A 24,184-nucleotide genomic window follows, 5' to 3' on the forward strand; every position below is an offset into this window, starting at 1 on the left:
GTCACCAGGAACTTTTAATTACACTCCCTGTTGTCACTTTATGTCGACTCTTGTCGCTAATTATAGGCGCCAATTGGAATGTTTAAAAAGCGGGAAATTCAAACCGGAAATTGATAGAGGATAGAACAGTACTGTCCACTAGTGGCAAGGCAATCATTTGTTTGGTTTTAATCAATCTTGTTTCATAATATGAATCTTTCTTGTAAGACGACAATGCCAAACAATATCCAAAACAAGTTCAAGTTATAAACAACCTTTGCCTTTGGAAGGCTAATTTTTATTCTGGTTTTCAGCCTTTGGGCATAAACGTCAGATTTTTTAAAAGAAAAACTGTAAGCATTGCTCATTAACTTGATACTACCACTCCCCATTTAAAAACATATGCATCCTTCGACCTCCAAATTGAGGAGGATCAAACCTAAAATATGAAGTGCTCAATGGACGACTTTTACATTTGCCATTTACACAGAATCTGTTGGTAACTAGATTACGGTTTATGCTATGGACATAGAAAGGATATCAGATTCAAAACTAAAAGAAGAGTAATACAAAATGTAGTTATGTGGAAATACATCTCTGAACATTAAAATAGCAGAAAAGCTTCTACAATACTGTAAAGGCCTTAGTTTTTCACCATTTACGTGGTGGAATACTGTACCCACAAAATTGATTTTTGACACTATTGATCTTTTTTTTTCACAGTTTGAAACCATGAAGAAATTGATACCCTAGAATATGTACATTTGACAGAATCCACGAAAATTAGCAACCTAGAAAATCAATATGTTTACAATATATGTATCATTTAAAAATTCCTGATAGTAATCAAATCAGGTTTCTGTTCCCTTGGTTCCCATTGCAATGTCATCCTATCTTACGCATGCTGACCCCATTTGACCTCAATATAATTGAAAAACTTTTCCAGAATAGAAGTGAATGTGAAAGTCATCTGTAGTATGAAATAAAAATTCTGATAGAGTTTCATTGAATTCTATTCAATGATGTAGGAGAAGTAACAGATAAGAGATGGCAAAGAGTGATCACAGGCCTTAGGCGAAAGCCTGATCATTCAGTGCGCCCACCTCATTATTCAATTCCCTATTTGCCCCTGGATGGTACCCCATTGTCCCTATTCACAAATGATAAATTCTATGTTGTGCAGACTGTGAAACCTCCAAATTGATTATGTGATAAACATTCTGTGAAAGTTTCATTGAATTGTATTCAGTGGTATATGAGATAGAAAAGTTTCATTAAATTCAATTCAGTGGTGTAGGAGTAACAGAAAAGAGATTGGTACCCCTTTCAGGCCTTTCTGTAACTGAAGGGAAGAAGCACAGAAGGGTGGAAGTAAGAAAGGAAGGAAGGATGGACAGACACTCTTATCACTATTATATGAGTGTCCTTCCTTCCCAGTGACCCCTGACATGATTTCTTGGCACAACTCAAATACACTAATTTTACAGATTTTCTAACTTCGGACTATAACTCTGAACATCATATTTTCTTACTAATGTGCTTTTTTGGATTCAATTTGATGCATTTGGAAAATTAAGTTGTGATCAGTCATTACAAAAATCAAATGATGTACTTGAGAGTTCATTATTATAAAAGTTCCAAGCAAGAACCTAGTAATCATGGTACAGTAAGTCAATGCTCAGCCTCTAGTCTACCACTTGAATGGAACTGCATGGGTATTTAAATCTACAAAATGTACATGTAAAAGGGAGCAACTGCTACAATGATGATGTAGTTTAACCATTTAACTGAAAAAAGTTTCTGTATTTCAAATCTTCATTTCCTTTTGGTTTTTGTTTTTTTTCATCTGTCAGTTCTTGTTACAGATTGAAAACAATGTTCTACCATCAAGGCATTTTACAAAGAAGAGGTGGAAAGTTTGGAACAGTGTGGTAAGATATGCTACAGACCTTCAGGGGCAGATCCAGTGGGAAAATTTTGTTCAATTTGTGCATGGTATTGGCAAAAAGAACTACTAATAGCATGGAATTACCCCTTTATGAATCCTTGGCCTCAGTGACAGTAGTTGAAAAAGTTTATCTTAGATATTATTGTTTTATTGATTTAACTGCTTTTGTTAATTTTTAACAATTGCTACATTTCTGTTTGGGCCAAAATGAAAAATAGATTCCCATCCCCTCCCGTCCCAAATTTTCACCATTCCCAAAAAAATTTATTTTGATTTTTTTCCCCCAATCTAGGTCAATTTCATTCAGATTGACAGCATTTTTTACTTATATTTATAAACAAATCTAGAATAAATTTTTTGAAAAATCTTGGATGAGAATCTAGAATTTTTTTTGATAGCCGTGAATAACAATATTGGTTTATACATGTATATTTTCACTTCTTTGAATTTTTTTAGGCTTGCAGCAACAAAGATTGACCAGTTAAAGAGAAGAGACTTTTTTGCAGTCAATGTTAGAAGAGCATGGTTAGAAATTTACATTTTGATTGTATACTTTATGATATATGTTATTGATACATACAGCCTGTCACTTTTTTTTAATTGCCATCTCTAATAAAAATTTATACAATCTTTTCATAATCAGACCCAATTGTGGGATTTTTTACTAGCCTAAGTTATGGTTTTGGTATAGTGATCAAAAACTTATTGTTGGCATACTTATGAGTCAGCCTGTGCCTGATTATGTCTATCACAAGGACTCAAATTCAAATATTAAATATTTTATACATGGCAATTTTAAAAATCTTTATAACATCCATTTTAAAGCAATTTTGACAATATTGTGCATCTTTTTTTTTTGTAAATTAAGAAAAAAATGAAATGGCCATTTTAGGCAATTTTGGCAGCTTGTGTACTCAATATTCTTCAGTCATATTGTCTAACACAGTTCTAACATCAACTGAATGATTAAAGTTAAAGGTATCCATGGCCATTAGATTGGCTACAAAAGTTTCATAAAGGAAAATTTTAAGTTTGATTTCTATCCCTTTATTTGTGTATTGATGTCAATTATTGCATACATTTAAAATATGCTTTCAGGAAAAGTAGGAAAAGCTACTCTTTAAAAAAAATAAAACAACTAAATATTATACTTTCAGTGATGATATCCTGGACTACATTTTGGTCAGAATATTGCCAAAGAGACATGGTACTGGACACCCTAGATTCTCCTTATACTTATCATCACAACTTATGTATGGAGTGATTAGGATTTATAAAAGACAAAATGATTACCTACTTGGTAAGACATTCTTATTGGAAGATGAAATGACATAGATAAGGCCAAGTTCAAAATATCTTTGTCGTTTGCTGCAGTCTGAATCCTAGATTATCAGGCCATAGTTAAAAATATCTGTGTTGAGTGTTGCCTTCTGACTCTTCTCTTATAGGTTACTAGGTGGTTATTGAATTCAAATTATCAACATTGAAGAAGAAAGATGTACTATGTGGTTTATAAATCCATTGCTTTTTCCAAATGAAATTACCACACAAATACTCCTTATTTTATCACTAATCTGTGCAAGCACATACAAGCTGTGTTAGTTGAGTAAGTATCGGGGATTGAATTTCAGAATTTGTTCCACTTGCTAAATTTAGCAAGTACTGAAAATTAACACTCGCTAAATTTATGTTTTTTGAGTTATTTCTGGACTTTACCCATAAGAAGTATAGAATTCCACTGGCAAATTTTAGCAAGTACAAATAATTTCTACTAGCAAAATTGAATTTCAACTTGCATTTAGCAAGTATTTCCCCTTAAATTCGATCACTGGTAAGTATAGTATGCACAACAAACATTTTTTTGCCTGAACAATTTAATGTTTACCTATTACTGTTTTCTTAAGATTTTTTGGATAATATTTAAGTAATCAAAATCCTGCATTGCCTGAATGGTGGAAAACATCAAAGAAGTGAAGAAAATATCAGAAACATTGAATTCAAATTATCAACAATGAAGAAAAAAGATATACTATGTGGTTGATAAATCCATTGCTTTTTCCAAAATTTGCTAGCATTGTTGTTTAGTTGACACATTCTCTGTTTCTACTTTTTTCTCTAATTTTCATTAATGACATAATCTTTGGTTTTCAAGAAAGAATGATAATGGGAGATAACTCATGAAAATTATTACATTGTACTTTGTCTTTTTAGATTAATGTTAATGCAACTTACTAGCCTAAGATGTATGCAGTGCATTTGTTATATTATTTTAGATTATTCTCAAATTATTTACTTTTTCATGTGATATGCTAAAAGGTGAAAATTGAACAAAAAATGTCAATTTCACAATTAATCTTTCCAATTGAAATCTATATACTGTTAGGTTTCAAAAGTTGAAAAGAATTTGGAGTCTTTCATATATTTTCTGAAATATATTTTATTAGCCTTAAAAATGAAATGAAACTATGCATTCCTTCAAAATTGCAATTATGAGAAAAAGTAAAAGATGAAAAATACTACTCACTAACAACCTTTTTTTCTAGAGATTAAAATTCTAAAGAGCATGAAATTCTTGTTATGTTATTTACAGATGATGTAACCAGCTTTTTCTGTAAAATGAGAATTGCTGTAGCTACTCTGGATGAAATTGACATGAAGGCAATCAGCAGGTAAGGCCAAATAAAATTGCAACTCTGTTTCCTGTTACATGTCCGAAAAAAAGTAGTAGGTCAGAATTTTATTTTATTTTATTTGCTTATTTTTTCCCAAATTAACCACCTGGACTTTGTGGAAACTGAAAATTGACTACTATCTGTAAAATGTCTGGTTGTTTGATGGTACTTTATTTGTTGTTTGTTAACTTAAAAATAAGTTGATCGGGTAACAGGAAACATAGGTATAATTTTATTTGGCCTAATGTATTTTGTTATATATTTTTCCATCAGTAGAAAATATACTGGATTTACCATACTGAATCAGTGCCTGCTTTTACGTGATGTGTGTACAGAAATAAATTCTTGGGAACTCTTTAAATATGCATTTTGAAAAGTCAACTTTTTGGTAGCATCATGGTGCACTGTCCACTCTGTCTACTCTGTTATACTCTGTCATCTGTAACATACCTGCATCATACACTAACTCAATAACTCAAGCTTGCCTTTAAGGACTTGTATAATTTTTTGGACAATTGTATGCACTGATGTAAGACTCTTATCTATTGTATTTTATTAGTTCCAATTTTTTTTGTTTCAGAGACTTAAATTTAAAATGCCAAAATTTAGGGATGGATTCATTTGCTTTAGAGAACCGATTCATCTAAGTTATCACAATTTTTTTCATGCTGTATATCTTACCCTTACATCATGATTTTGTTGTTGCAGACCTGAACAAATAACCATAGATTTTGATGACTTATGTGCAGAAAATCCATGGTTTGGAACACTTCATATGGAAAGTGGAGACTTACTGAGATCCCCTCAACTACCTAACCTAGTAAAGTCTTTTTAATTTTAACATTAATTGTGTTTTCATATTTTCCAATATTTCTTACTGGTAATTTACATTTCTTTTAAAGCATGAGTTATCTACCTTAGATATATTTGATAATTTGCATTCTGTAAAATGATTGAATTGAAAAGTTGTGGCAATTTTTAACGGGTTCACTTTGAACATTTCCTTGACTTTTTAGTTGACAATTATTCTGTATAAAATTTTTTGTAGGAGACATGGAGAGTTGAATCTAGTCTGTCTATACCCAGATCTCCGGTGATGAGTCCTGCCATGAAAGTTGTCCAACAAACTGGTCTGCCAGCTACACCTCCTATAGTCATTACAGAACCTATACTAAAACCAGGTCTAAATTTGTGTCAATGTTTTGTCTGTAATCATGAAATTTAGTATGAAGTATTGAAAATATCAATTATTTTATAGTTGGAAATGGAAACGTTGATTACAGAATTTTATCATATATTTAAAGAAAAAGACCACCTTTTCATCAAGTTGGGCTCTTATGATAAATCGTACCCACGCAAACAAAAATAAATAACTTTTAATGAAAAATGCGCTTTTATAAAAATGCTCAAGGCTATGCAAAGTTCGAAATCTTTGAAATATAAGTGGATAGCCATCTTACAGAACTCACCTATCTGAAGGAAGACTTTATTGATTTTTACCAATAGCTTCTGATTGCCTTGTGTAGTCACTAAGTCGGTTTAATATTGATACAAGCACTGCAAATAATATGTAAACAAATAATATTTCGTAAAATTTCTACGGTCCTGTTTATCTAATCACTGAAACATGTTGTCTTGTCAAGCTTATGATTATTTGAAAAATAAAAGAGAAATATTCTAAAAGGTTTTTTTACGGCAACACGAACATTCCTTGGAAGTAGCTGTTAGATTTTCCTCAGACATACTCTAGTTTTCTATAGCTGCAAATCCCATTGTTCGTCAAAGTTGTCTGACATTTGCTTACATGTTGTGCCTCAATCTCTTCTTCTGTTTATTTTGGGTTGAATTGTATTGGAAAAGCCCCAAAGTTGCGATTTCAACGGACATTGTAATCAATTACCTATTTACTTTCACTTTACAAACCGACTTCGTGAAGTCATAGCTCAACCCATCATGGTGGCGCCCGTAAGTGCAGGAAATTCAAATTCCCTATTTATAAATCACAATTAATTAGTTAAGAAAAGGAAATTTTCATTGTTTCAATTTAATTTTCATGAACTTTTAACAGATTAGTTTCGACATTTATGACTAGCATAATAACATGGTCTTCTCCTTTAAAAGTAATTAAGTATTTTGAATATTGGATAAAATCTTTAATGTTTCACCTATATCAAACATTGTGATGTTACCCTTTATCACACCCCTGTATCACATGGCTAACCTTTATCACACCCTTTATGGCATGACTGAAACTTTATCACACACCTACTGGGAATTCTCTATCATTTTTGTAACATGCTCTCTCAAACAGTTTCCTGTATGTATACTGTAATACTCTCTCATTCAAATGCATACTAAAGTGTATATTACATGGCAAAATCTATATCACCCTCAATCAATATCAGCCCTCTGGCCAGAGGCTCTCGAGTTGATATAGATCTCTTTGGATGATACCTCATGAGATACAGATTTTGTCACGTATTATATTATTATTATTTTATAACCATAGACAGTTTTTAATATTGTAAAAAATTTCAAGATCACAATTAAGAAGATTTCATGACATTGTGGTGGTTATGATTATAAATAATAAAAATTAAGCATTAACTTTTGTAGATACTGCTTCACCCCACACTGTTGCCAGCAAAGAGGAGATTACTATTCCTGAAATTGATATGACACTGTTTCAAGACATTCAGGTATATTAAGACATTCAGGTTTGTTAAGACATTCAGGTATATTAAGATATTCAGGTATGTTAAGACATTCAAGTATGTCAAGTTATTTACTGGTTTAATATAGCAGGGCAAGTGTAACCTGTAAAAGTATGAAATCCTAAATATATGGTTAATACATTTCTTTTAAATGCAAAAAAAAGTACTTTTTTTTTTTATAATATCTGGAGATTACTAAATGCTTCAGTCTGAAAATATTCTTTACTTCCATGGTAACACCAATGAAAAGCTTGTGATTTTATCATGTCATAAGCAGTTAAGTTGTTTTGGTGCCGCCAGGAACATTTTGTACTTTTTCTAATATAATGAGATGTGAATCATCTCATGAACTTTCTATCTGGACTTTCATTATAATCCAGCAGAAATGGTATCCTGGTTACTGAAAATTTGTTCTATACTACTATAACTATGAACCATTTACACAAGGTGACCAGTTTAGTCAACATGTGCAGTAGATTATTTTATTCACTGTCTGTAAGACTGAAAGCAAAACTTGAAAAGGGTATGATGTTTAGGACTTAGTCTTTTAGTATGGCTTGATTATAACCAGTCTTTCGAAATATTGTAAGGCACTGGGTGTTTGGTGGCTCAAAAGTTAAGTTTTTATCATTATTATTTTTTAAATTATTGGTTAAATATTGACTATAATTAATACTGGATGATTGTATGATTGAATGTTAAATCTAATAAAAGACACACTTTTACCTCTTAATTGCCAATATTCATATGAATTCACGAACATGATACCTATTAAGGCTCTTTAAAGTTAATATCTTGGTTCTCAAATTAGTTTTATGAAAACCGATGAGGGAGGCATTTTTTCACCTGTTTCCATATAAAAAGAATTGATGAAGGTGCTTTTTCATTGATTTTTTTTTTATAATGAAGCACCCAAAAGAGAAATGAGATGAGGAAGGCTTTAGAATCACATAATCCATTTCGTATACATTAAGCTAGTGTATCATGTTATATGTGAAGCAAAATCAATTGTTTCATGGCTTCTCAATTGACCATTGAATTTTTTTTAAGCAAAATGAATCTGTTTTAAGTTTGAAGAATTCTTAACATTTTAAACAAAAATGCAATTGTTAATTACAGATACCACCAGAACATGACTTGCCAAACTTTGATGGAAAACAGGTAGAAAGTATCTTAGAAGAGCCCCTACCAGGAGAGCTGCAAATGGGAAAGTATCTGTCCCCAATCAAAGTACCCCAGTATGAGGAACAACAGTTAGATCTTGCACAGTAAGTACATTAAGGAATGACTATCACTTCAATACACTGTTCTTGTTACAAATTAATTATTAGAGTAAGTGTTTGTAAGAATCAGACAAAATGGGAAAAATCAGAAACATGCATGTCAAAACCCCATCGATCTGACAATATAATATCACTCAAGGATACTTTCTCTATTTGAAAAGACCATTATTTGATCTCTCCATCACTGGCTTTGCCCAGAAATTTTTCAATAGAATATTAGAAAAAATAGGTTTTTGTCCTTGAAATTTTCATTTTCAGTGCATTTCAATAAAATTATAACTCAATGCAGCAACATGATATGGAAAATCCTGCTTTTTCCCTTGATTCTGATGGTGCAAATAGTCAAATTATACAGGCTTTCAAGCGGGCCCTTATTTTCCTTATATTCCTTATTTTTCAAAAGCAGCCATAATTTTCCTATTAAATAAAAGGAGAAGAATTCTAAAATAGCCCATTTTTGTTGAGAAATTCCTTATTTTTTCAAATTTGGAAATTTTTAAATAGTAATTTCCCTTTATATTGTTTGTATTAATGGAATCTAGCTTAGTATACTTTCAGAAAATGAATATTGTGATCAAATAAACACCTCAGAAGACATTTTGGTGGTCATTAGCAGTTAATTCACAGCATTCTTTGGACCCATACTAGTTCAACTTCTAATGGTCGAACTGGCATGCTGAATACAACTGTTGATGGCCACTGAAATGATCTTCTGGGTTTGTAAATAGCTTTTATATTGTTGTCTTTAGCCAGTAGTAAGTAACTTGTTTTTTCTTTTAGTATTATAATTGAAAAAGAAAGAGTGTCATCCCTTATTTTTGTGTTAAAAGCCCTAACAATCTAGAATTTAGCCCTTATTTTTTAAGAATTTGGCCCTAAAAATAGCTCTCATTTTTTACAAAAAGTCATTTGAAAGCCTGGTTATACTATCAAAATGATGGTTTCATACCATGTTTTATCCACTGTCTGATTCTTACAGAGACTGATACTTAAGTTTATTCTTTTGGACGATAATAGTTGGCAGTTACCTTTTGCAGCAGCATAGGAAGGGGATCAAAGTGTGTGTGTGATTTGGGGAGCATTGTACTAATTAAGAAAATAGAGAGGGGATCAGACATCAAAACATCAGATAATAATTCAAAAATGAAAACAATATACAGTCGAACTTCACTCGCTTGAACTCGGATGGCTCAAACACCCGGGATTTCTCGAACACAATTCAAAGTACCAAAATTTTCTCTTATATAATCAATATAAATAACCTTGGATTTCTTGAAATTTGATTTCTCGAAAACTCGAACTGACTAGTCGGTCCGTTTGGTAATAAATCTCAGAGAATAAACCTCACTAACTCGAACTCATCAGCCATTTTGTCAGCTTGGGTAATAAAAGGTGTGAAAAACTGAAACCCTATCATTAATCAGTGTCATTTTAGTTAATTACAGGTAATATTTAAGTCATCACTAATTAGGTAGTTTTGATAAAACTGATTGAAGTTCGAGAATGTTCCGAAGTCAGTATGATGAAAGCATGAAAGAAAATCGGATGAAAACAAATTATTAACCAATGAACCCGCACTCTGGACATTTTTAAAAGAAAACACAGCATTTTTAATGTCCACAAATTAACATAATCTTCCGAAAGCGAATGAAAAAGATCCACGAACTAACACAACTTCGGACAAAGTAAGCAATTTCTAACGATAAAGTCAAACTCGGACCGGCAACGAAAGAAATCCGGAAATATACGAACTTCAATTTCTCGAACCCCCGATAACTCGAACACATTTCAATGGTCCCATGGAGTTCGAGCTATTGAAGTTTGACTGTAGCTGTAAAAATACTGATCTCTTTACAGTGGAATGCTATCTCCTAAAGAAAGAACTCCTATGATGAGACCAGATAAATCAAGTGTGCCCGAGAGAAGGGAGAGGGTCCTGTCACCTGGTATCACACCTGCCCCACTAGTAGAGGAACCTGCTCAAAGACCAAGGAGAAATGTGAGGAAATATATTTGTACTTGTAGATGTAAATCAACTACTATGACTTAACTGTGTATTAATTTTTATGTTTTTGTCATTTTTTAACCATCATGTGTTTTTTTATTTTTGTGACACTAAATCCATACCGTTATATAGCTGCAAATGTCGAATTAAAATTCTACTACAATGATAGCAAAAGACACAAAAATTAATTATTGCGAAGATGGCTGTGTTGCATTTTTTGTAATTAAGAAAAAGCTCACTATAATTACTGAATATACAGTTATCTTTTTTTGGTGTGTACTTTTAGAGCATTGGTATATTCATTGTACTCATACTAGTAATTTAATGTTAATTTGTATGTTGCAGAGGGCAAGCTTCATTCTGCAACTTTCACCGGTACCACCCAGCCCAAGGAGACAGAGAAAAAGGAGACATCTTTGTATTGACCAACAAACTCAGATACATAAAGACCAACTCAAAGAATGTTTCAGAAATAGAGATGATATAATCCGACCTTTTGTAAGCATTTATATTGCCTTAAAAAATTTTTTTTTGTGTACCATATTGTTTTTTTTTTGTCAAAATTGCCTCTTGCTAGGTTTATGAAAGAGAATAAAGTGACTTGGAACCATAATGTCTAAGATTTTGAAACAAATTTGATTGAGAAGGGATTCTTTTAAATTTTGGGTAAAGAAGCATTTTTATAAAATATTAGGTAGAAAGGGTTTCTGGTTTAAAAAATAATACTAGGAAGAATAATACTAAAATCAAATTACAAGTTATGGTATTTTTATTTATTACCAACAAAATTTAATCAATGTATTCAACTGTAAACTTGTCACCGCTTTAGGTTTGCATTGCTAGCATTTTATAGCCTTTAACTGTGAATATTACAACTCCTTTGTTTTTCTTTGTCTCAAATTTTTCATCCCTTTTTCATTGAATGCTGAAGGAAAAGAATATTAAGTAATATTATATAAGGTTTGAAATTTAACAGAGACCCACTCCCCAATGGCCCCTTAAATTTAATGTGGGCTACTATAATTTCTACTATGGTTGTAAAGAAATATACATTATGACTACCAAAATTTAAGCTGTGGGCTACCAAGCCAATATTATGAAGTTAAAACCCTGTTATACCCCCACTCAGCAGGTTGGTGGTATGTTGGAACCACCTTACCTTGTCTGTTGGTCCATCATTCCATCCCTCCAAAGTCCATTGCATTAATCTGGGCATCCAATGGATGGATTGATTTTAAATTTGATATATGGTTTTATACATTGTGAGCCATTTTGGGTGCTCTCCATATAGACTTCCGGTTTGGTGGGATCATGCCATTTTTCACTGAAATGATATGAAAAAAATCGATGGATGGATTTCATATTTGACTGCAGAAATTTTCTGATTTTCATATTTGTTTTGGTTCAGTTCCGCTCTGTTACTATTGTACCAATAGTCAAAATGAAATGAAACTATGTAGAAATGTTAATTTAAAGAAAATAATGATGCTCCTGCCAAGAAACAACTTGAATTAAAAAGTATGTTTAAATTCATTTTATTGATATTCAACAACCGAAATAGTGGTTTCTGTCCATAAAATCAGATTTTGGCAGCAAAAAACTGAACCTTACTATTTTTTATCTCAAATTACTTTGTCGTAGAGTGCACCTTATTATTTTCATCAGGAAGGGGAAGGCAAGTCTAGACATACATCATAAGCGATTTTGGGTATCCCTAGCAACTAAATGTTATTCTAAATTACTGTTTAGTTTTTGTTTATTCATCAAAAGATTCTGTCACTTTGTTTGATATGGTACACTCCTCCTCCAGTTGTATCTTTGATGTTATTATACAGATAGCTGCGATTTATTGAATGTATCATGTGTAAAAATGTCCATAATTTGCATTGAAATAAATCTTGTAATTTCACTGTTGGACTTTTTCCCACCAAAACATCACAACATGAATATCTATCCACTGATCACAAAATTTTAAATTTATGTTGAAAATAGCAAACGATTATGGAGAAAATATATAAAAATATATAATAAAAATCACTTGGTCACCGTGAATAACCAAATTATAATCACTTGCGCCAAGAATGCATTAAAGTGTAAGTACACAATTTTTTTTCAAATTTTGCATTTGGAACATTATTTTGAACATCTCAAATATTTATAGTAAGCCAAAAATTGGCCCCGAAATATCAGAATTCTTTACTACGGAGGTCACGTGATTTGTTACAGGTGGCCTTGTATTTGATCATGGGCGTGGTCATTAACTTATTAAATCTAGGTGTTTATTGGCACTCATATTAAAACTTATTTTGATTATTCACTCTTTCGAATTAACTACCCTGTTATTATGTCTGTTAAAGGTTTTACCTGACATGAAAAGTTCATCAATTCAAGATTTATTCAACAATCCTGGTCAATCTGGTATGTACTAATTGTTTTATTAATATGGTATATCTTGGGCTGGGGGTTTACTAAAATTTAAATTCAAATGTTTTGCTGTTTTGCCACTTTTAGAACACTTTGCAATTGAGTAAGATTTTTTAAGGCCCAAAAGGAATTTTTTCTTTGAAGTTTAGTGGAGATGGTAGTTTTTGTGAGTCAGTCATTTGACAATAAATTCAGATTTTTTTCATATTTAGGATGACTGTAGTGGTGGATATTAAACTTTAAAAAATACGCACTAAATATTTTTTTTTATACAAGAATATTATAATTTCTAAATTCAACCCTTCCAAAACTTCCTAGATTTTTCTAATTTGATAGAAAACAACCTTTTTAAATATTACTGTTATTTCTCTTTATAGGTTTAAACAGAAATCCGAGACTGTTGCAGCTGTGGAGAAGAAATGCTGTGTATGGGTTACTAGAGACTGAATCAGATATTGAACAGCCAGCATGGAGTGTGCCTAACCTACTGGGTAAAAGTTTATTTTCAGTTCCAAGTTTTATTACATCAATGATAGAATCAAAACAAATCCTAAAAATATGGCAATGCAATTTGTAAAATGATATTTGTTCAGGCCATACAAAAAAAAATGTCTAGGTTCTCAGTCTTAGAATCTAGACAGGGGCCTGGGCCACCAGGCCCCTAAAATCTGCCTTGGGCCCTTAAAATTATGTTGTTAGGAAGCCTGATGGACTTCCAAAAAGTTTTGGGGTGTTGTAGTGTTCTGTTGTTTGTTGTTATGTAATTTCATTATAACAGGATATACTTATTACTAGAATAGATTCAGATGATTTAGGACTTAAAAAAAAATGTTTTCATATAATTTCAAATTTTTTTCGGGCCACTGAAAAATCATTCAGATTTCCAATTTTTGTAACTTTGGAAGTCTGAATTGCTTCTGTCTGAAAAAGTTAACCAAGAAGACTGGGTTCTCAGGCCTTTTTTTAAAAAAAAATTGATGTGGGAGGGAGGCTTTTTTTTTATCAGGAGCAAGTTTCCTTTTTTTTTGAGAAATTTCATTGCATTGAACAATACTGTAAACGTACAGAATGTTTAGAAGTTAAATAAAATACTCCATGGCATGAAAACTTTACTGGAATATGAGATGTGGCAAGAAATAAGAGCCATCTCACCGCCACAAGACAAACTTTCGTTTTTAATGATCAATGTTCAATAACAGCCTCATTCGCATCATATTTTTTAACCTTTCTGTCAAGCATGCAGACGATTCCATTAAATATTTAAAAGTTGATTCCGGACTGGATATGAAAATTTCCTGATTTTACCATAATAAAAATCACAGATGTGGGAGGGTTTTTAGGAATGCAGCGGGCCTGAGAACCTGGCATATATTTTTTTTAAGCCAAATTGGAAAATTAGAATTTGAGTTATCTCCCTTCCCTTGTCACAATTTACATTAAAGTTTTTGTGCTTTCTGATTTAACATGAAGTTGCACATGTTGTCTTGCTACTCATACAGAAAGTAAATAGGAGAGTTCTTTGTGATGTCATCACTTACCTGTGATTTGGTTTTGGTTGGCAAAAAATCCAGTGAGTGGCATGGGGCATCAGCTTTAAATCATAACTTTTTCATTTTTTAAGATAATTGAAAAATTCCTTTGGTTCCAAAAATGGCAAATAAAATACTTTTTATCCATGGAATTTTAAAATAAATATTCAGTAATTAGACTATATAAGCATAAGATTTTAACTATAATTTTATATGAAAATAGAGATTTACAAATAAATATCATTACAAATTTATTTTTCAAGTAAAAGAGTTATAATTTCATATACAAAATACAAATTATTTTATCTAAATGAAATACTTTACAGAACCAAACTTGGATTTAAAATACAAAGTTATAAAGTTTTGAAAATTGGGATTCTAATCATAAAATTGACAACTGTTTATTTAGTTGTTTATTTGCCTACCAATTTGACACTTAATGATATGCAAATTAGTGAATATGACATCACTAATGAGATTGGCAAACTCTCCTATAGCAAACAGCATCCAAAATCACTTACATACATGTTATAAGGTTCTTATTCAGAACAGGAAGATTTTGCTCAAGAATCAGGAAGATTTGGAGTAGCATCAGGGAGATTTTTAACAACATAATTTAGTACCATATTGTGCATAAAATATACTTTCAAATCTAACACAATAGTATTTATCACGGAAAACTCATACACAGTTTAATTAAACAACAATGGAGAATAATCTGTACTTGTTACTGTGTTTCAGTGAGTCAGTTTTTATGCTTTTATAGCATTTGACAATAGAATCTTTGATGGCTGAAGGTTATAATACTCTGATTCATAATTGAATTTGACAGATTCCCTCTAGAGTCATTCTCAATTTTCCTCAAAATGGATTATGACCTCTCTGAATCAGTATTGCTGTGTGTCAAAGTCAATACAATCAATGCCAATTCAGAGAGCATATGGAATCTGTCTTTTCCATTACTGACAAATTTCGTGTCAGCCCAATATTCATTTCAACGTAAAATTAATCCAGAATAGTTAGTGGGTAGGCAAGTCCTTGTGAGGCGTTAAATGAAAGTCAATGGTCTGCTCTCTGATTTCCTCCAAGTCAGTCTGATAGTACGAAAAATCTCTATAACCAAATTTCTGTTGATATTTTGACATGTCTGTTGTCTTTTTGATCAATGAAACTTCATCAGAGGGAAAATGTTGCTTCTGACTGCTAGTCCTTCTTCAAAACTAAATTGTTTATTCAAACTACCTATTTCAATTAGGGCAATTACATTTCACCTCATTTCACACCTTTAATTAGTTAATCAGCTGATTGTGGCTGTCAAAATCCACCAACTGTGTCAAATGTCATAGCTGCATATTAGGTACATGTTGGTCACCTGATCAATATAAAAAATAGCTTGTGTAATGGCTGAGATTGTCAACACTATGCCAAGAAAATCTGTGAGATTAGAGTTTTCCTCCAGGAGACTTCTTTTCAGATGAAAATGCAGTAGACTTATCACATGTATGCACTTTCAACATGTGCTCCATCTATACAAGGCCACAATCTAAATTTGGAAACAATCCAAGAGGCGTTAGTTTTGTGACAAAAATTCTCTTTATCAATCCATGCAGTGAAAAATGGCAGTGTCCCACAAAACAGGAAGTTGATATTGTACAGCACTCAATATCCCTTACAATGTTTGACCTATCTATATAAAGCCAAATAACAAATTTTAAATCTTCCATCCATTAGGAATCCAGATAAATGTGAAAAATTTGGAATGGATGGACAGACGTACATCAAAGGTGATTCCTACATACCACTCACTCATTGAGGAAGGATATAATAAGATACTTGTTGTTAGGTGCTTGTAGAGTGATTATCAAATTTGAATATATTGTTTTTGAAAGCTGGAGGTATATAGTGATCTTGGTGTCTGTCTGTCTTTTAGTTGTCAGGGCCTTTTTGTTGCATTTTATCTGCAACTACTTACTTATCACAGCCGAAGGAGGTATCCTTTAGTGAGCTTTACTTACAATTTTTGTAGTTTTTACATACATTTTAAGATTGAAGTTCTATTGTAGAGGAATCAAGACCTACTCGTAGTAAGAGAAGACTGGTTGCCCCTCAAGAATCTCCAGTAAGACAGGAACCAGATCCCATGCTAATGCAAGAGCCAGGGCTTGAAGTGCGTTTATTTATCAATTTTCTATTACATGTTTACAACATTTTTGTTTAAATTCTTTTCTTTGATTATGTTAATTGTTTACAAAAAAATATACTACTCATTCATTATATAATCTAAAACCAAATGAATAACATATAAAATGTTATTTCATTTATCGTTATACCAGTATGAATAGTTTTAAATATTTTATAAATATTTCACAAATATATATATATGTCATTTTAAACATGTGCTCTGTCTCTTAATTAAAAAAGTTGTTTTGAGTAAAATGGGATCACTGCACTTATCGTCATCATACTTGGTTTTTATTACAAAATGTTTCATGTTACAATAATATCCTTTTATGTTTAATATCTGTGTGTTACTGAAATCATTCAAATCATGTTAATCATATGTACATTTGGATTTATATTTAATTGTTCAGCTCATTTTTGTCCACTTTGGCTTGCCATATGTTCAGCTCATTTTTGGGCATTATGATTGACAATAAAGCATTTGTTTGTTTGTTTATATTGGTAAATAAACTTTCTGGTGATATAACTAGTCATTTAAAATCGTGCATTTAACAACTTATTTTGATCATCGAAATAACAGTTCATTTTAGTGAACAATAGATTTAGTTTTGAAAAAGAAGAAAGTTGTCACATTTCTTTATAAGTAAAAATAAAAAACATTCATTTCATTTCTAAGCCAATACCTGAACAGACCATTATGATGGAAGAGCAGCCCTCAGTTGAAGTGGCTCGAGATGGCTCCATTTCTATGGAGAGAAGCAGAGTATTGGATGAAACCCCAGTCTCTATACATCAGAAGAGCATCAGATCTGAACATGACAAAAGTCGAGAATTAGACCAGAGTAAATCCAAGGACCCACCTTCTTCAAGATCAAAGTAAGTTGACCCTGGTGTTATGCCATTAAAGAAGGAATCCACTTTCCTAAGCATCAAGGTAAGTAGTCCCTGGTGTTATGCAAAGTAAGGACCCACCTTCTTCAAGATCAAAGTAAGTTACCCTGGTTTCTTCTAGATCAAGGTAAGTTGTCCCTGGTGTTATGCCAAGTAAGGACCAACATTCTTTAAAATCAATTTAAGTTGTCCCTGGTGCTATATCAGGTATAATTCCTCTTGTACTAAATTAATATATGTTGTCTGTGGTTGAAAGTTTGTGATTTGTACACTACAGGAAGCTTAGTAAAAATTCTTAAAAAAGATACTTTGCAGTTTTGTTATTTGAGTCATTTTAGAGCTAATTTCTCCAGAACCAGCTCAAATTTGCAATATTCTCAGGAAAATGTGAGTTTTTACTATTGACATAAAATCATAACTCTTTGAAGTTTTTGTTATATTTATAGCACAATCTTATGAGTTATTCAAATAGACTTTGAACCCACAGGGTGAGAAGTCTATTTGGATAACGAGGAAGGTGGTGCTATAAATGATTTGTTACATGAATTGACCACACAATAGTTGACCAATTAGTAATATACAGGCATGGGAAGCTCATACTCTTGTTCAGCGGTAAGTCAAAATAAAATGTTAGAAATGTATGGCAATTCTTTAAGGGCAGAATCATTTTCGTCAGACGCAGAGTTGTCCCTGTGCAATATTTATGTTAATGAGGTTGGATATTGCATGGCTGTTTTCTAATTTACTTATATTGGAAGACTTGACTTTTCATGCAATATCATACAAGATTTCTAGTTTTAGCACACCAGGTCTTTCTCTCATATTTATTATGGAAAAAGAACAAAGGAAAGATATTGATTTATGTTACAAACAAAACTTGTACCATTTTAGGAGAAAATCCAGGACAAGAGGTAGTATACCTGGTGAGGAGATGGAAGTAAACATACCAGTCATGGAAGACATTTTAGGGAACCAGTCAGTTCTACAGGAACTCTCCTCTGTGATGGAGGAGAAAGAAATACCCATTACACCTGGTCCCCTGCCTGTTATGACAACACCAACAGCTGAAGATCTTCTTAGGTAATCAAATACCATCGTGTCCTAAATCCTTGGAAAGGGTGAAACCTTGATGTTTTAGTGGGTGATGGGTGGGGCTGAGATGACATTTTCTATTCTGTTTTTTTTATTGATAATAAAGGTTCTGCTTTTTATATCCATGGGGGTATAAAGAAATCACCCCGTCTGTCTGTTCTTCCCTTCTACCTGTCCATATTTCTTGTAAGCACAACTCCCCCAAACTACTCAAGGGATTTTGATGAAATTTATAGGAAAGTTTGGTATCATATGTAGATGTGCATGAAGTAATATAATTACTGTCTGGGGGACTCCTAAGGGAGATAATCCAAATGAAGGGTTTTACATGGTCAAACCATGCAAGTTCAACTCATCCGAAACCGCTGAAAGGATTTTGATGAAATGTTGTAGGAAAGTTGGGTATCATATGAAGATGTGCTTGAAGTAATATAATTACTGTTGTGCTTCCTATGGGAGATAATCCAAATGTAGGGTTTTACATGGTAAAACCATGTAAGCGCAACTCCTATTAAGCCGCTGAAGGGATTTGGATGAAATTTTACAGGAAAAATTGGGTATCATATGTAGAAGTGTTTGAAAGAATACAATCCAAATTAAAGGTTTTACTCGGTAAAACCTTGTAAGCACAACTTCTCCTAAACCAATCAAGGGATTTGGATGAAATTTTATAGGAAGGTTGGGTATCATATCTAGATGTGAAATAAGGACTATAATTACTGTTGGATGACGCTAAAAGGAGATAATCCAACAAGTATTTTACATTTAATCCATTTATCTTTGTGAGCTTGCTCACAGTATTTCTAGTTGTTCTTGCTGCTTGATCTGCCTTTTTATTTCTTGAAAATATCAATCCTGCCTTTTTATTTCAACATTATCCTAGCCTTGTCTCCATCCATCTGTCTTACACACTTATGGGGTACCAACTTTGTGTAATCAGTGAATATTGAACCAATATCATTCAAAGTTTGCACAATGTTTATATATACAGAAATTGAAAAAAATGTGCACCTCCTATTATGGGGAAATTTGACAAGTGTTTTCCTACATGTTCAGCATATTGAACTGAGCCAGTTTCCATCACCTTCTGTTGTGGATGTTAGCTACTTAATGTAATCTGTTACTCAAAAAGAATTGAACGTTTATTGTTCATTAAACTTTGCAGTGTTTATACACATACTAAAAATGTGAACCCTGTGGACACAGCAATGAATATCAATATGATTTTTAACTTGCTAATATTGTTAGCGACTTGTTGCACTCATAATTTCAGTACTTAATATTTGCATATGATTTGCATAGCATCATAGTTCTAGCTTCATACAAGATAAATATGTAACTTTTAAGTATCATACACTTGTGTTCTACCTGTGTTTCTTGCTTGTATGAGAACAGGAAGTTTACATGAAATGATCTGTTAGCTTTGAACATTACCCATTTTCTGATTCAGGCACTGATACTGGTTACACCACTATATAGGTCATATACATTAGCACGCCCCGTTATTTATGAATATTCATTGCTAGCTGCTTAATCTGGTTCCCTAGTAAATATCATAAGCAACCTCCTCTTTTTTTAAAACATATCATACACGTACTTAGATCCAAAAAGGATATTTTTCTTAGGAGACAGGTATAATCATAAAACAATAAAGTACTGTGGAATTACAAATGTACTAATGTTTGTAGTGTACCAATTTTTGTAGTTTTCGTAGATAAGCAAAACCATGAAATTTGGTTCCCAATGGATAGAAACTCCCATTACTGTGGATACTGGAAACTTCAAAACCACTAGATCAAAAATCTACGAATTTGTGTTTATTGCCTGATCCATGAAAAAGAAAGAACTTTCACCATATAAAATAAATTTTTCATGAAAAGTATCTTGTAGTAGAAAGTAATATACAAATTTACAAATGTAACTTTCCTGGCCTTAATTTCATGTGCCATATGGGTAATGGGAAATGGGAGTTAGGGAGCAACCATTTGATTTCTATTGGGTTACAATCAAATTTTGTGTACTTTATTTTTTTTTTTCAATATAATTTCTGTCCTGACTTTTTATTTTTAATTCTAGCCTGTCCTGGATTTTTTTTCAAACCAAATCATATATTTTTTTTCTATCACTGGCATCCTGCATTTTTATTCGACCCAGTTGTTCATCCTGGATTTTTTTAACCATACATAACCCCCCTTTAGAAATCATATGGTCACCCCCTTATAGAGTGCTATGTTGGAGTTGTGGGAAAAACTACCTCACTTTTCATGCAATAGCTTTCTTTCTCTTTTCACAGAATGATAAGGAGATGCAGTAATGAAGATGAAACAGTAACTTTCCAAAGGTTATGTCCTCCTGACAGATTTGATAGAACTCAGGCAGCTAACATGTTTGCTGATCTACTTAGTATGTGGAATGTATATGAATATTTATAAATCTTAATCTAGAATGAAATTCCACCTCTTTTCTAATAGTCAAGGAGTAATCAAGGGAACCAAGGTTATAACGGTAATCAAAAGAATGTAATCCAGGGACGAAGACCAGACATGGAAAACAGACATACACAACAAAGAACATAAAGTAACTAAAATCATACATACAAAGTAACAATAGTAAATGAGCAACTTGGACTCCACCAAAAACTGTGAGCATGGACCAGGTGCACCGGTAGGGTAAGCGTCCTCTGCTTTTCTAGAAACACCCGCCGAGTTGCTCATAAAAAGTCAAGTCCGGGGTAGACAAACCAGGAAAGGAAAACTATGACCCGTTGAATAAATCAGTTTTCATGGTGCTGATGGATACACCTTAACGATCCACGAGTTCATGATGACAACCATAAAACTTCTGTAGTGATGACTTCAATCTTGTAGCAACATAACCCTGTTCCCAGAAGCCTATTGGTTAGAGTTCTAGCGCAATACAAAAAGTCTGCGTAGTCTCGGCCAGCTCTGGCACAACGCATGAGTTGCGATATGAACACTCCATATGCAGGAGCTGAAGGGACGTTGCCACGGATGAAAGAAAAGTTGACAATTCTGAATGAAAAGTCATCATGTTTGTCGTAAAGTTTTGTCAATAGTTTTCCTCTACCATCGATTTCTAAGCGTAGGTCAAGATATGAGGCTGACTTCACAGCGTCTGTAGTATCCTCTATCTCAAGTTCTCCTGGGTAGATGCAATGCACCAAATCCCCGAAACTAGGATTGTCCAAAGATAACACGTCATCCATACAGCGGAAACTGAGATCGAAGGATCTAGCCAAACGATACTCTTTCTTTCAAGCACAGGCTCATGAAAATGCTATGTACATTTCCGTCTTAACATACATTATCAAAGAATTATTGATAGTTGTGAAAAAGAATCTTCAGTAATGAGGGGTGTAAATTATTTCTCAACTCTGATGGCAAAATTAAGATTTTAAACATGCAAAATTCAGCATCTCTTTAACCATGAAGAGGGGAGAAATAGTTTTAATCAAGAACAGACAAAAGGAGAATCTGTAGAAAACTTGAAAATGTAAAATGACAGGAAATCTCTTGCACAAATTTATTCTCTGCCCACTGGTTAAATAGTCACATGCATTTAATCACAAGATTTGAATGGGAGAAAAAAAAAATTTTTCTCTGTGCTGCAAAAATGAGTTGTTCTTAATACAGCATTACTGCACTAGAAATGGTTTTGTAACCCATTATACACTTTTTGTCCTTTACTAACTTGCTCATGCAGTAGTTTTAGCCAAAATGCAAAATAACCTGTGCATATGTTCTTTTAAAAATCCTTGTTACTGCCATTGCCATTCCTTTCTTCAAAAGTTACAAAAAAATAAAAATAAAACAAAAACAAAATAAGGAACGAAGGTGACAAAATTCTCTCCAGAAAAACCCAAATCTGCATGAATACCTAGCCTGATACTTTAATTCCAAAGTGTCATGACTGACCCTCATTTCAGAATTATGGTGGGAATAATTATCAGATCGCAATTGCTTGGTGTTAAATAATGAGTTGTGACAATCGATTTAATACTTCTATTTCAGGTCTCTGTAAGAATAAACTGGTGAATGCAGAACAAGAGGTAGCATTTAAGGACATTTACATCTGGAGAAATTATTAACATTCTTTTAAAAGATCAGGAGCTACTTCAGCTTGTATAAAGATTTTTTTTATAGTTTGTACGATAGCAGATAATGATGGTGGATTAGCAGCAAACTATTTTTTTTTAATTTCTCCCTTTTAAATACTTGAAAAATAATTGTGAAGATTTGGGAAATTTTGATATTTTATGAAAATTCATCTCATCTTTACATTTACACAATATTGATACCTTTCTGAAATGCCTAAACATTGTAATATACTGTGAAAGTACTTTAATTCGCGAATACCAATTTTCGTGGATAAGGAAAGAAACTCAAGTTCTAGATTCTGGAATTCATGATATACACATCAATTGAAATCTCCTTTTCGTTTGGAACCAAATTTTGTGGTTTTGCCTACCCACGAAAACCACGAAAATTGGTACCTCACGAACAATAGTACTTTCACAGTAATGTACTCCTATGAAATGGTAATTTCTGTTAATTGCATAATTCTTTCAGACAAATAGGCAAAGCAATTCACAAGAATCCATTGATATATTCTGATGAAATTGTAATTTTTGGTAATTGCATAATTTTCCCAGACCAATAGGCTATGCAATTCACAGGAATCCACGATACCTTTGGTAAGACCCTTCATACCCATCGCTAGTCATTTTTTAACTTGTGGAACATTTTCTAGTCAAAGTATAGAAGAGGAGAACAATTTGATCAGAAATCAATGAATTTTAATCATTTGTTGTTGAATATTTTTATATTTTTGGTTTGCTAATACTGTTAACAGGAAAATTTTTGTTACATTCGTGAAAATAATTCTCATGTGGACAATTTTCTTGTTTAATTTGTTCATAATGGTAAGACATTGGACAGAAAAAATTACGTCTACGTGAAATGTTTGACCCAGTACATCCTGAAAATAACGTCCCACAACAATTTGCATGTTTATAGTGCTATGGTGCAGCTATCTGGTATATTAATTAAGAAGAGATATTGTTATTGTCAAATCATGTATACCTAATGAATTAGTTGTTGTGTACAACATGGTTGCCATACCATTGTTATATTGTTAATTTTTTACCGTTTTTATTTTTAGTTTTACACTGTTGTTATGACTTTTTTTGTATTGTTGAATTTATCATCTTGTTACTTGTTTTAAACATTAGTTTATTGCGATGTTACAATGCATTTGAATAATAATCAGACCTGAGTGCCATGTTTTCTTGTTTAAAATCACGACTTAGGTGTGTTTAGAAATGTTAATGCTATTACTGATGTTTTTTTTATGATGGATAAAATAATTTGAGTGACTTATTTGTTATGATTTGTAATTTGTTATGTTTAAAAATCATGTATTAAACAGTAAAATATGTTGTACTAA

At 32.4% G+C, this 24,184-nt stretch overlaps 1 protein-coding gene across 3 annotated transcripts; it reads left to right on the forward strand.

Annotated features, from left to right (window-relative positions):
- Window positions 1–57: 57 nt before the first annotated feature.
- Window positions 58–24,184, forward strand: LOC148620718 (meiotic recombination protein REC8 homolog). 3 transcript variants are annotated; one of them, XM_088574462.1, is made up of 18 exons: window positions 58–149; window positions 1,845–1,910; window positions 2,384–2,452; window positions 3,085–3,227; window positions 4,518–4,596; window positions 5,308–5,419; window positions 5,648–5,780; window positions 7,216–7,298; window positions 8,433–8,581; window positions 10,454–10,595; window positions 10,947–11,099; window positions 12,959–13,019; window positions 13,403–13,516; window positions 16,618–16,721; window positions 17,412–17,611; window positions 18,518–18,706; window positions 21,012–21,121; window positions 22,750–24,184. In XM_088574462.1, the coding sequence occupies exons 2-18, from the start codon at window positions 1,855–1,857 to the stop codon at window positions 22,824–22,826; spliced, it is 1,974 nt and encodes a 657-aa protein (XP_088430588.1). In that variant the 5' UTR covers window positions 58–149; window positions 1,845–1,854; the 3' UTR covers window positions 22,827–24,184. The 3 variants fall into 3 exon arrangements, with proteins under 3 accessions (XP_088430588.1, XP_088430590.1, XP_088430589.1); XM_088574464.1 differs by lacking the exon at window positions 58–149 and adding an exon at window positions 182–202; XM_088574463.1 differs by lacking the exon at window positions 58–149 and adding an exon at window positions 233–332.

The sequence above is a fragment of the Perna viridis genome, chromosome 3 (assembly GCF_037379345.1).
Source record: "Perna viridis isolate PV_CMFRI_1.1 ecotype Kerala chromosome 3, ASM3737934v1, whole genome shotgun sequence".
NCBI lineage: Eukaryota > Metazoa > Mollusca > Bivalvia > Mytilida > Mytilidae > Perna > Perna viridis.

Coding starts and splice junctions, on each gene's coding strand:
- LOC148620718 (XM_088574462.1), top strand. CDS start 1,855: ATGTTCTACCATCAAGGCATTTTACAAAGAAGAGGTGGAAAGTTTGGA. Junction 3,228..4,517: donor ACAAAATGATTACCTACTTG/GTAAGACATTCT, acceptor TGTTATTTACAG/ATGATGTAACCAGCTTTTTC. Junction 5,420..5,647: donor CCCCTCAACTACCTAACCTA/GTAAAGTCTTTT, acceptor AATTTTTTGTAG/GAGACATGGAGAGTTGAATC.